A 13890-nucleotide genomic window follows, 5' to 3' on the forward strand; every position below is an offset into this window, starting at 1 on the left:
AAAAGACAACGGGAAAGACTCCCGGGAAAAGACTCAAAGAAAACAACAAAGAACAACCAGTAATAAACCGAGGTCTGCGAGGACAAATCGTGACGACCAATCAGGGACTAATACGCACAGAACACATGACCAAGACCAAGACAACCAGACCACGGACGAATCACACACGACTCTCATTCCCAGACCAAACTAGCACTGCGCATGTACAGTATTCACTTGACAGTCACTCTCACACAGACGGAAGCACATCCTCACACTCTGACAACGCGTACTCTTGCATGCACCACATACCATAAACGTCACACATCACACCATACTCGCGCGTACACCTAAACCAAATATGACATCAGACACTGGACTCCACAAGACAAGAACCAAATACAACAACATGCGTAAATCATAGTCGTAATACAAATTCGCAACATAGCCCTCCCCTCCGGCGAGAGTCGACCTCGACTCTAGCCAGTAGGAGAAAAACAAACGGGATGAGCAGACACAATAACAGGAGAACAGACTGAAGAAAACGTCAAGTGGCTGCAGCCGTGGAGATGGGAAAACCTTGGGTGTGGTTCCACGAGGTGGTGCGTCGTACGACTTGCCCATTCGGATGTTGAAGATAGGGAGGTGCAGTGTAGAAGTTGAACATGTACAAAGAAGGAATAGGAACAGCAGGAATGTAGGATCAAACAAACAGTGAGGACAGTATACGAAACAAAAATATGGCTGGCAGTACGCAAAGAAAAAAAAACAGGAACTCGAAAACGCAGGGACCGCTGCCTGCCAAAACCCTTCAATTTACCTACCCTGGCCGGCACAAGTCGGTACCGCCAGCTAAAAAATACCCGCAAGGCAAACCATGAGAACGCAGGGATCCCCCAAGCTCGCCGGGTAGGCCATGGCTCACCATGATCGGGCGCCCACCGGCCAACTGGGGAGACCCGCAGGTCGACACAAAACGAGGAAAACAAAATACGCTCACTGAAAAGTTACCCCAGCTATGAACCAGGTGTATCCTCGTAACCAAGAAAACTGTGCCAGTACAAACCATCACAGCAAAACGTGTGTAGCAACTTCAAAACCGAACCAAGCTTACAAACCAAACAGTTACACAACCACACTGAAAGGCTTATCAAGAAAACTGCACAAACCCCAGCAAATATACGCACACTGACTGCAAACACCAAAACAGAAAGACACAAGAGAGACACAAGAACCGGATCGCCGTCACAAAGACTGATGGTATCGGAACGAAAGCGCGAAAAGATAAAGCGCAACTTGCCAATAGGCACCACCCCGAGTACGTCGACATGATGCTCAAGCTCAATCGAGTGAGGCGACGGGACCACAACGAATATACGACAACAACCAAACCCTCTACTGGGAGCGACTCACCGGGTATTTGTTCGCCTGATGAAGAATTCACGGGATAGGGATCCCCAGGTATGGCTGGGCAAAGTCGAGTAGAATCCTGCCGGCGGTGTCCAGTAGAGGAACGTTGACGAAGAGAAAGGAACTGGTGGTGAAGGAGATTCGTTGGTTCGAGCCTATCACCACGTCGGGCGCCAATGAAGTAGGCTTCTCCCCCCGGCCCCCGCCACACAACGCAAACTCTTGATTGTATCTTCGAGGGAGGTGACAGCAGGGTGACGGCCGAGTCCCGTTCAATGGACCAAGTCAGGCGGGATAACAGAGAGAGCGCAGAGGAAGCAGATGATGGGACGGACGGTGAAGGGAGCAGAGAGTTGGAGAGCCACGATTGTAGTAATCGTGAGAGTGCCGGTGAGAATGTCAGTGTACAATCATCTGTTGGCTAGTCCTGATTGTTGCAATTCGTATTCCAACTCTTCTTTCACTGTATTGTGCCGTGGTCGTCATGGTTATGGACTACAGTTAAAAGTTTTGGAAGCCATCTGTCAGTGTCTGTATAAGCTTAATTTGTGTGTACATAAAGATAAAAACAGAAAGATAGTATAATTGGGTTGAAATTGTTCAAGTAAAGTGTCATGTTTGGTGCGGCCAAGCTTGGTTGCTAATGTTCTAGGTGTAATGTACTGCTGTTATTTGTTATCATTTTGTCCTTCCTTCTTTCTTTCTCTTCTTTGTTCGTATTTCAGGTGCAAGTTTAGTGTTGGTACACACATTCGTTATTGCTCTCGCTTTCATTGTTAAAATTCACTCTTGTAAATTTCACTGCTGTTGTTCTTAGTGTTATTTCTCTAACTTAGATTTTCTATAATAGTTCAATTTTGTTTTCAGTGTCCTTTAGTACAACGAAGACTCCTGATGAGTGTCGTACGAAAACTTGTTTGAATCCCTTTCCTTTTTTTCTCTACACAATTTCTTCACATTTTCATCGTTTTATTGCACATTGTCTCCACAGTTTTACATTACATGAATAAAGTGTACACAAATGTCGATCCAGCCGTATATTACTGATTGCGGTTATCAAATTGTTGTCTCCTCGTCGTTTGTTCAAAATAAATAATAATAAAATAATTATTTTTCCCTCTGTCTACTTGTCTGTCCTTCTTGTGTCTGGCTAATCTCTGGCTGTTCTCCCTCTTTCTTGTGATATGCGCTGCAGTTGTGTGCACACATCCCTGGGTGGAAAAGAACAAAGTATGCGAATGTAAACCCAGACTAGATGGACCTAACTGCATAGTAGGTAAGGGCTGAAGAAAGCTGCTGTAATATATTATTTGCCAGCGTGTCAAAGAATGTATGACCCATGGGAACATACATGCCGTTATATTGTATTTGAAGCCAAAGATACACTTCCGAGTTTGTATGCCGGATTGCCCAGCGTACTGTGACCTTAAAAGTGGCTGGAATTTTGTTCTATCCACGTGCAATAAATGATACAGTCATATGGGCATCAATTGGATATACGTGGGAGTGTTGTAATCTGGCTGTTCATGTACCTATGTACTGGTGGGTACAGTGTCATGATGATCAAGATACATGTAACAATGTCTCGAGAATCCGATGTGCTATGTTATTCTGCCGCTATTCGTTTGCTTTTGGAAAATATGTACATCCAATCACTGCTGCAGCATGCAATTGCTTGAATAATGGTCAGTGTACTGAAGACGGCACCTGCGTCTGTCCGACCGGATTCCACGGAGACCAATGTCAGGACAGTAAGTGTCTCTGTTTGGTTTTGTTTAGCTTTATTTTAGTGTTGAAACGATCTCACCGGATACTCGTTAGCTCGCTCGCCAGAAACTCGGCTCGTTTGTGCGGCCAGCTCGTTTGCACTAACGAACACCGTACACCATACCCCGTACACATGACAGTACATGTCGACCGGGAAGTCGTAAAATATTTTACGACTCCAGGGTCGATCGAGAGTCCAGTCCCGCCCAAAGTGAAAATCACTCGCAGTTACAGTGACTGTATGCCTGCACGACACTTGAGTTGTTTCAGTTGTCGTTGCAGCTTTGGTGGACTCTGCTGATGTCTTGTTCCGCATCTGCTGACCTGTCGCAGGATATGCTTCCGTCACCTCTGCATTCGAGTGAAAGTTACGCATAGTCGTTGGAAGTTTTCTCCCGTGATGCAGCGAAGACCAGGGCTACTTGCTATCTTTGCAAAACGGTCTATTCTTACAAAGGCTACTCGACGACGGCGCTGAAAAGACATCTCGACACCAAACAGCAGTCCGAAGTGAAGCAGGAGCAACCCCAAATTCCGGCGGTGATAATTATTATAAGGTTCCTTCCTAAGGGCATGCAGACTCCATTGTTGGCACTTCATATTCCACCCAGTTAGTATCATAAAGTAATGCTAAAATGATGTGACGTTATTGGACTCATTCACCCACTTACCCACTGTTTACAGAAAAATGGGATTAATTGATTCCAGTGCATTTGTCTCCACAGCATTTGATCATAGTGGTCCGGAATTCCAGAAAGAGAATTGAAATGTACTCACCGTAGTGTCGTGTATTACCGCCGAGCGTATTCCTGTGGAAGCCGATTTCAGGGCTAGGCTTCTATTCAGTATTCACATCAAGCTTCTATTCAAACCAGGTATTTATATGTGCGTCAACACTAAAACCAGGCTTGTGTGCCAAAAGTGTATTCTGAAATACACAAATGTCGGTTCAGCTAATTTTTTTGATTGCGGTTATCAAATTATTGTCTCCTCGCCGTTTGCTTCTATATGAGATAGGCTTTAATACAAGGCACTACGGTATATCATAATTAGTACAAGCCTTCACCCTGTTGGTAAAAGCACATAAATGAGATTGTGTGGGTGTGACTTTCACAGGCCCCAAATATAGAGAAGGATTCGTTACGCACTAGCAAAATTATGGGATTAACAGCTTGTCCTTATAGTGCTTCAACCTTGAAAATTTGAACACAAGACGGACAGAAAGGGTTTTTGGCCACCGTAATATTTTTCTCCTGTACCTGAGTATGTTGTACATGTCTGTGTGCTGTTCTGTGTTCAGATTTCAGGACAAAGTGCCTGGGTACGGACAAGGTGATGTACACCTTGACGGCTCTCGCCGGCTTGCCATGTTATTCAGGCAGCTGCCCGAAGATAACCAGTTGGACGAAAGCCAGAGACGCATGCAGTGATAGGGGATATCAGCTGGTCGACTTTAAAACCTTCACCTTGCTCGGCTCAAAGCTTGGTGTGCGTGGCTGCGTAGAGTCATTGCTCCACGAGATGATGGTGAACAGTAACAGCAGCCCGATCACGATATGGACATCATCCGAGTACAATCGTCGGCGTATTATTTACAAGCAGGACAAGAACAAATCGAGTGGTGCAATATTTAGTGTTCATGGGTTCGGCCGTCACAATGTCATCTGCGAAGGTAAACAATTGCTTGTTTTAAAGCGATATCATTGGACGGGAAAATGGTGAGAATGCTGAGTAGCACACAGTGCATGGACAGGATATTATGTCCAATGATAATGACGGGACAGGAAAGTATGAAACAAAGAGACAACAAGAGTGCAGCCACCTGGGTTTCTCACATCAATGGCACACCTACCGTTATAGCCAGGGTCAGACCCACACATGCGTAACCAATTGATTTCACCTGCGAAGAAGCATTTCATGCGTATGCTTGTGTCATAACCCGGTGTTATACTACTCCCTTGGTAGAACCGCTGAATGGTTTGCAAATGTGACACGGTGCTGCTCTATGAAGTCTGGCGAGCCCCAGGCCTATGAACATTGAACTACTCACTAGCTCTGGGCACTTCCGTATCCAAGAGATCGGGTGTCATCAAGCACGATATTAAATTCACAATAGCAAGAATTTTAGTTGTCTGAGGATTGCTTTAGGGGGTTCGTTTCTGATCTACAGGTTTGGGTAGAAACTACTTCTTTCGGTAGAGTTTTTCGTTTTTGAAAAGAAATTCGACTCAAAAGGGTAGATTCTACTTTTTTCTACCGGCTCTACCGGGATGAAGTTGGTTGAATCCGGTAGAAGTTGGTAGAGCTACGGGATTTCCAGCAAGATCAAGGATTTGTACACAACTCCATACAAAAAGGAAATATTTCACGTACACATCGTGTAAACTACTAAATCCGGTAGAACAGCGTTCGTACACTTGCCTCTATCATCTACCTCTATGGCCACTCATTTTTATTTCTATGCTTCTCGTCACCCACGCGCATACGATTTAGGAGTCTTGAAGAAAAAAATAAAAAAACTGTGCTGCACTGACTGTGCATATGGGGACCAGCACACACATTCACATGTACATGATGTGGCGTGGCCTGTGCGACACATAATGCGAGGTCGGCATTTGTTGTGCGCAATCTAGCTGCACATGCACAGATTGTGATAGAAGCGCATACCACATACTAGTTGCTAACTATGGATGCTGTTTTGCATGGTGTATTGGTGGATTTTAGTGTGAACAAAGGTCTAATAAACTTTTTTTATTCTTCGGTCATTTTTTTATTTTTCCACCTCTCGCAAACATTTTTAGATTTTCAGGTGACGAGAAAACTAGAAATAAAAACGTGTGGCCTATCGGTAAAGTGACTCTACTCTACTAGGTAGCTAAAAACGAACACAGCTTTGGCCTTGCTATTTGCACGAAACGCAGCGTTAAAGCAATAATGATGCCGCTTGTCTTAGTTCTCTTCCGCCTATTTTTGTTTCTACCCACAACTGTATATGCCCTTGTGTTGCAGCTCAATGGCTCCATGCCAACGATTCTGTATACGCCGCAGCAACTCCAGCACTCGGACCCAGCGTGACTGAGCAGTGCGCAGAGGACGCATGTCAGCAGTACGGACTTCGCCTCATAACCAAAGACTGGTTACAAGAACATGGCCATGTGTTAAGAGACCGCTGGCTAGAGAGATTGGCTTTAGATAAGTCCGACGGATTAGGTTACCACGTCGCGCCAATCCTGGTCAATGGTCAGTCCCTTTACAGAACAGTAAAATTTAGCAGACAACATGTGACGTTTAAGAACGAAACAAGCCATGAGGATGCAAAGATTCTCTGTGTCAGTAAGTGAGAGAATAATAAGTCACTGTCTTCTGCAAAGGCTGTTCATGCACAAGCTGTGTTTTGTCCCTGTTTGTGCCGCTAACGTGATGAATATAGTTGTGCGTTTGTGTAAATGTGTCCCGTCGCTACGTGCACTGTATGAACAGGGCTTATGCCAACAATGTGCCCACTTGCAATGTGCAAACATGTCGTCTCCCAGCATTTCTTGCACCCACGGTGAATCACAACATTGAGAACACTCCCAGAACTGAGATTCAGGCTGTGTTTCTTCGGTGTCTTCCCAGGGTAACTCCGAAGTCATTACAGCATGTTTTGATTCTAAGGTTTTGTTTGGCGCAATATCAGTTTGTGGCAGAGACGGGGGAGAATTTACTCCCTGGATTCCAATTGCGAGGAATCAAATGCATGACAAGCTGAAGTTCGACATGCCATCAGGGTTGAGAGAATTTACAGACAACTTTTTGTTGTTGTCAAGAAACAGGGGGAATTCCCATGACTGTCACCACGTGAGGAGGCGAAAGTTTACCACTTGACGTGAAATCCCCGGCGAGGGCTGTAACCCTACTATTTGCCGACGGAGCTGAGAACTTTCCTATGCAAATAGCCTTTTCGATTGCTCAATTCCATTCAGGGAAAGCCGAGTTCCGAACATTTGAGCATCTGCAGTATGCACTGCACAGTAATACGGATGTATCTATCGTACAGCAAGAGCTCAGAAACCGTGTTGGAAGTGTTATGGTGTCATGCATCCCGTTCTATGGTACCGTGCCTTGCTGTCATGCTTCCGTTCTATGGTACTGTGCCTTGCTGTCATGCTTCCGTTCTATGGTACTGTGCTTTGCTGTCATGCATCCCGGTCTATGGTACCGTGCCTTGCTGTCATGCATCCTGGTGTATGGTATCGTGCCTTGCTGTCATGCATCCCGGTCTATGGTGCTGTGCCTTGCTGTCATGCTTCCGTTCTATGGTACTGTGCCTTGCTGTCATGCATCCCGGTCTATGGTACTGTGCCTTGCTGCCATGCATCCCGTTCTATGGTACCGTACCTTGCTGTCATGCACCCCGTTCTATAGTACCGTGCCTTGCTGTCATGCATCCCGGTCTATGGTACCGTGGGTGTAAAAGCCCAAGAACAACTCGTCTTGTTCCTTCAATACTGCGTGACAGGTTTTTTTTTAGATAAGCTACTATCCCCATTCTAGTGTTATAGCAGGGCTGCCACTTGCTCCGATTTTTTGGAAATCGTCCGATTTTTGATCCCCTGTCGGACAAACCGACCGATTTTATTTTGAGCACTTTTTAGTCCAGTTGGCCATTCGGCGCTTCCAGGTCGCGTTTGTCCAGTCATTGTACATGTACATGTACATGTAGCTGTAAAATGCTAATGTGTTGACCGTTAAAAATGTGTTCTGGGACCCCAACAGCACGCCATTTTCCTAAATATTTTCACCCGGGGGACCCCCCAGACCCCCGTCAGATTTTTCTCCCTCCAAGTGTGGCAGCCCTGTTATAGACTGCATAAGAGTAATCCAATATTGACTTTTATTGTCTTTTTCTGCACAGAGTCCTGTGGGAGCGGTGTTCTTGCACCGAACATGAGTTGTGCATGTAACCGCACTATGTCCTACGGTGAAGAATGTGAAAAGGGTAAGACAGCAAGCCATTAGGTTTGTGTGCATGTGTGTGTATATGTGTGTATGTGTCTGTATGTGCGCATATGAATATCTGAATGTGCGTGTATGTGCGTGCTTGTGTGTGTATGTGTGTGTAGGTGCGTGTATGTGTGTGTAAGCGATTACAGGGGGCAAAGCCACCTGTCCGGTTGGTCCTGCTTTCACCGGACCACTTTTCGGGCCGATGTTTCCTTTTCTCTTTCTAGAGAGCTGATGGGAGTTCAGCGATCGATTGGGCGCAGTGCCATGTGCATTATGTACACAGCACCGACTAGGGAGACCTGCATGTACTGTGCCTTATATGTAGGGCTCTCAGGGACAGACTGGCGGCACAGAGTTTTTTTTTTGCTTCATGTTGATCGAGAGTCGGAGATGGCTGCAAAAACCTTGAAGGCATCTGTTCCTGAGATTTCTTATATTCCCATAGCCAGCAATGTTTTTAGTTTCCAAAACAATTGTGCGAGGAAACGAAGCCTGTAATGTGCGCTTCTAAGCCCTAACGGTTCACAATCTTGGCTTTCCTGGATTATGATAAGGGTGCAGGTTCAGTGCTTTGCCACACGACTGTCTATTCTTCCGGCCACAAACTCCACATTAGAGAGGTTATTCCGTGCATTTCGCCACCTGAAGACGTCACAAGGCCGTCTCCATCATCTAATGGTTTTGCAGTATCATCAAGACGGACGAGAAAAAAGTACTTTCTCCAAGTTTAGGTCATATCATCATAACTGCAAGTTTTAAAAGGTAAAATGTCCAACTGAGACCAGTCCAAAAGTGGTCGCTACCGCCCTGCATTAGGTTTTTGTTGTTTTTATCAGAACACACACCTTCCAGAGAAAGGGATGAACACTAACAAGAAGCCGTCCCTACATCCCCTGTGTCTTGTTTGTGTTCTTGAGCTGTGAAATGTGATTGGCTACTTATACTAATGTTCCAGAAGGTTCTAGAATTTTGTCGGCAACCGGTTTTCGTAGATAGCTTATTGGTTAAGGACCTAGAACATGGTTAGAGGTTGTCGAACTTTTGTTCCCTTCCTTTCTTCTTTATTGTTGCTTCTTTACTCTCTTTGCTTTCCAAGTGTGTATATAATATTTCTTCTGTGAGGATTATTTGTAAAACTAGAAAGTGAGTGCTTTGACTTGAGTTTGTGCGTGATTGCCTCCGGGGGCCACTTACTACACCGTGACCTCCCGTGCATTATTTCTGCGTCACTCACTCCATGCATGTGCTTTTTTCCCTGCCTGTTGCAGCATGCAAGTGCTTGAACCAAGGTGAGTGTGATGACAAAGGTGAATGCAGCTGCCCTAGGGGATTCACCGGCCACCATTGCCAACTCGGTAAGTAGAAGTGAATTCGTTTTACTCATTTCATATGGCTGGCGTGGGATTTTTAGAGCGTACATCCATGTAAAAGTGGGCTCCCCTTTACCTTACGTGTACGAGTAGGCTTCGCGGTAGTTTTAACAGGGGTGACAGAGAACTAGGACATGCATACTGGTCTTTTTGAATGCTCGCTTGAAATAGGAGTGTTGGGGTGAAACGAATATTCTAAATCGTACCGAATATTCTGTAAACGAATTGAATAAGTATCGCCGAAGTAGCACCAACCCTTTCTTCAAATTGGATACCGGATATTCTATAGTTTGTTTGTTCTCACATCACTGAAGAATATGTAGACAGTTCTGTCTGGTTCAGCCTTGTGAGCCATAGTCCCCTTTCCCATCATGCCAACCACCGCATTCTACTGCCATGTACTCGAGGTTACTCAAAATTTCAGAAATTTTCGGTTCTCAATATTTTCGGCATGAGGGCAACAGGCTAGGTTAGGTGGACAGAAATTTTCGGTACAGAGAAGCAGTTCCCTATTGGATTATGTGTGTTAGTGTTTGTTTGGTGTCTTGAAATTTTACGTATGAAACAGACGCACCGAAAGTTCCGAAAATAAAAGTACGCAGAAAATTTGTGAAATTACAGCACCCTAATAGAGAAGTTCGGCACTACGTAAAGTTGAGCAACTTTACGTTAGTGGTACATATTTAGGACTCTCTAGCCAGGTCGACCCGGTCATACACTGCCGCGTTCCAAGCTGCCAAGGGCAGGTACGTGATTCGAAAACTCCATCAGGCGGAACACAGGTCCGCATGCAGTGGGACTCTCCATTCATCGACTAATTATGTTGCGCGGAACCTCTCTAATGTTGTAAGCTATAACCTCACACGGACCAAGTCAATGACTGGAATATTAGGCTGCGTTTACATGAAAATGCACGGCCAGTTTTCCATTTTCGGTCCCGCATTTCTTCTTTAGTTTTCGTGCGTTTACATGATCAAAGCTGATCCGAGGTGGTCTCCGTTTGTATCGTTTTCGCGCGTCTACACGGGAGCAAAGGATCCGCAAACGTTCGTCATGTGCCAAGTGTTGTCGTGGAAGCACCAACAACACTCGTCACATGACGAAAATTGTAAAAACAATTTTTGGGATTGCCGGATCCGTGTAAACGGCCGAAAACGAAACAAACGTGACGGAAAACGAGGCCAGCATACCGTTTCGACTGTTTACGCACTCAAATTTCTCCTTCAGAACATTTCCGTTTTCAAATTCTTCCACCTTGGCCAGCGTTTTGGTTTTCTTCCATTTTGGTCTACAACTTTTACGTTTTGCTCTTCGAACCGTGTAAATGAACCACGCATCCGAAAGGATTTTGTTGCGTTTTCACCCCCAGCTTTGTCGTGTAAACGCAGCCTTACTTGCACATGCAAAATGTCCAAAACCAAAACACTATGTATTCAGATCTGAACCAAATGCTTCGAATTGTTATCCAAAGGAACAATTCCAGAATATTCAGAATTCGTTTCACTCCTAAATGACACAACAAAAAAAGCACGAACAGTTCTCCGGCCACACTCCAAAATAGCAATTTGTGCTACTCCTGAACTGTGAACTGTTCGTGCTGTCGTCTGCAAGTGCTCTGGTTTGGTCTGGTCTTGTCAAATGAAAAACCTATTACCACCCTCTGTCTTAAGTTGGTCATGTCACGTTGTGCTTCTGTCGTCATTTTGTTTGTTAGCAAAGTTTCAATTGTCTGAGTGTGCCGCAGAGCAGTGATGATAATTGACGCTATCTACTGATAGCACTGATTTGTAAACTGCTGCTTGTCATTCCTGCTTTAAGAGTGCTTACCTTCCAGCAGCAATTCTATCTTTTGGAAGAAGGCCATTATGATCGAAACCCAGATTTATCCAAGTTTCCCTGGTCCAGCCTCTTTTACTTTATAATTTTCTTTAGTCTGCCTGACTCCGTTTCCGGCTGATTCACTCTCTCGTGTTCTTCCTCTTCGGTGTGTGCTATGTGATGGATGCAGTTGTGTGCGAGGAACCCTGGGTGAAAAAGAGCAAAATGTGCGAATGTCAACCGGGACTAGATAGACCCAACTGCACAGAAGGTATGGGCTAAAGAAAGCTACTGTAATATGCCTGCGTGTCAAATAATGTATGATCCATGGGTTCATGCATGCTGGAATGTTGTATTCGGAGTCGAGAAGAAGAAAAAAACTTCCGTGTGCTCATGCCAGTTCCTCCAACCAATTCTACCTCTTTATTCTATTCATGTGGAATAAATAATGCATATTTATGGGGAGTTGGTCACTCTCATGAGTTGAGCTATTTTGTTGTCAAGAGTTCATTTAACGTCTCCATGTTATCATGTTCAAGGACATGTCAAGAACCCGCTTTTCTGTTCCTCTCTTTCTGCTTTTTTGGAAAATGCGTGAATATTCCCAATCACTGCTGCAGCATGTAATTGCTTGAATGACGGTCAGTGCACTGACGACGGCAGTTGCAATTGCCGGAACGGTTTCCATGGAGACAAGTGTCAGCATAGTGAGTATTATGCTGTATGAAGTGAATTCCAGTTTGCTGGCATATTTCTGTGAAATGTGGGAATACCTGTACACATTAAAGAGACGTTGTTTTTTTATCTACAGGTTTGGGTAGAAACTATTTCTTTCGGTAGAGGCGTTCGTTTCTTCTACTCAAAAGGGTTGGTTCTACTTTCCTCTGCCGGCTCTACAAGGAAAAAGTTGGTTGAAGCCGGTAGAAGTTGGTAGAGCTACGTTTGCTGTGCATATTTCTGTGAAATGTGGGAATACCTGTACACATATTAAACGGGGCGTTCTTTTCTTGATCTACAAGTTTGGGTAGAAACTATTTCTTTCGGTAGAGGCGTTCGTTTCTTCTACTCAAAACTTCAAGTCAAAAGTGTGGATTCTACTTTCCTCTACCGGCTCTACCAGGAAAAGGTTGGTGGAAACCGGTAGAAGTTGGTAGAGCTACGGGATTTCCGGCAAGATCAAGGATTTGTACACAACTCCATACAGAATAGAAACATTTCACGTACATATCGTGTAAACTAATAAATCCGGTAGAATAGCGTTCGTCCACTTACCTCTACCTTCTTCCTCTATCGGTAGAGTGACTCTACTTTACCAGGTAGCTAAAATCTAACGCAGTTTTTAGCTGAGAGCTATTAGAATGGATATGCTAGGGTCTGATCCTTCCAACAAGGCCAAGATGATGAAAGTCTATCAAGGTGAAATGACAGGACAAAATGTAATGTTTCGTCCTGAACTGTGGGTCAAACGATACCCGGAGAGAAAGTGCACTGGAAAGTCAGTTTGCTGGAGGAAATGGAGCTAAATGGGCGAGTGGTATTTGCATAGGTATATAATTTTCAATTGAACTATGGTACCGCTGCTTAGGAAGTGTACATTTTGTTTATGTGTGCTTTCTACTTCACCTGACTGTGCCTTGCATGTGTACTGTGTTATGTTCAGCTTTCAAGACAAAGTGCCTGGGTACAGATAAGGCAATGTACACCTGGATGGCTCTTGCCGGCTTGCCGTGCTATCCACACCTCGACGGTGACAGCTGCCAGAAGAAAACGAACTTGACGCATGCCCGCCAGATGTGCACAAGAAGAGGATACAACGTGGTAGACCATGATTCCTTCACCAATCAGACGCTTGGCGTGCGCGACTGCATGGGAGCATTGCTCAACAAGATGGTGACAAGCGGTTACAGCAACCCTACTTCAATATGGACATCATTCATGAAGGATGACGAACATCTCATATACCAGCAGGGCAAGAACAGTTCGACTAAAGAATTGTATGATAGTGATGGAACAAGCCATCATGATGTCATCTGCGAAGGTAGGCTGTTGGATTGTGATCAAATGAACCCGTGAGAGAGATGCTCAGTAGCCAGCAACCATAGGGTAGAAAGTAATACTATGCATGGTTAGCATTTTACCATTCACGCGATTTGCGACGGTCGGCCTGTACCCGTTTGTTGTGTGTGTAGACATGGTTAGCATTTAACCGTTCACTCTAAATCCAACCGTACTCGTACCCAACACCCAAAATACCATTGGTTTGGTACCGTTTCGGCGATAGAAAGCTCTGTTTAGCGGAAGAACGAAACGGTAGGATTCCAACTAGGGTACGTCACAAGTCGATCGTTGTGTCAGAAACCGAAATGCTAACCAGTGTCTTGAAATCACACACAAAATGGTACAGGCCGACGTACGGTCGAAGTGAATGTGAACGGTAAAATGCTAACCATGTCTATTGACAGGGCTAGAGGACTGACACAGAGAGGCGATGCCAAGAGTGATTACAACCTTCATTTAGGTTTCCCACTCCAATGGGAAAACCTACCCATCTAGCTGG

The 13890-nt window shown here is 44.9% G+C and overlaps 2 protein-coding genes across 2 annotated transcripts in view; both read left to right on the forward strand.

Moving 5' to 3' along the window:
• LOC135821788 (uncharacterized) overlaps positions 1-13890 on the forward strand; it is a 149674-nt gene that overhangs the window by 68682 nt on the left and 67102 nt on the right. The window contains exons 29-30 of the mRNA XM_065334785.1: positions 2585-2665; positions 3054-3140. Coding sequence (XP_065190857.1) covers positions 2585-2665; positions 3054-3140 — 168 coding nt within the window. The remainder of the gene's footprint in view (positions 1-2584; positions 2666-3053; positions 3141-13890) is intronic.
• Positions 3730-13406, forward strand: LOC135821254 (uncharacterized). Its single transcript, XM_065334314.1, has 7 exons — positions 3730-3766; positions 4457-4828; positions 6166-6489; positions 8054-8137; positions 9414-9500; positions 11524-11604; positions 12994-13406. Exons 1-7 carry the CDS (start codon positions 3730-3732, stop codon positions 13404-13406), a joined length of 1398 nt encoding a protein of 465 aa, XP_065190386.1.

This window comes from Sycon ciliatum, chromosome 7 (genome assembly GCF_964019385.1).
Source record: "Sycon ciliatum chromosome 7, ocSycCili1.1, whole genome shotgun sequence".
Taxonomy (NCBI): domain Eukaryota; kingdom Metazoa; phylum Porifera; class Calcarea; order Leucosolenida; family Sycettidae; genus Sycon; species Sycon ciliatum.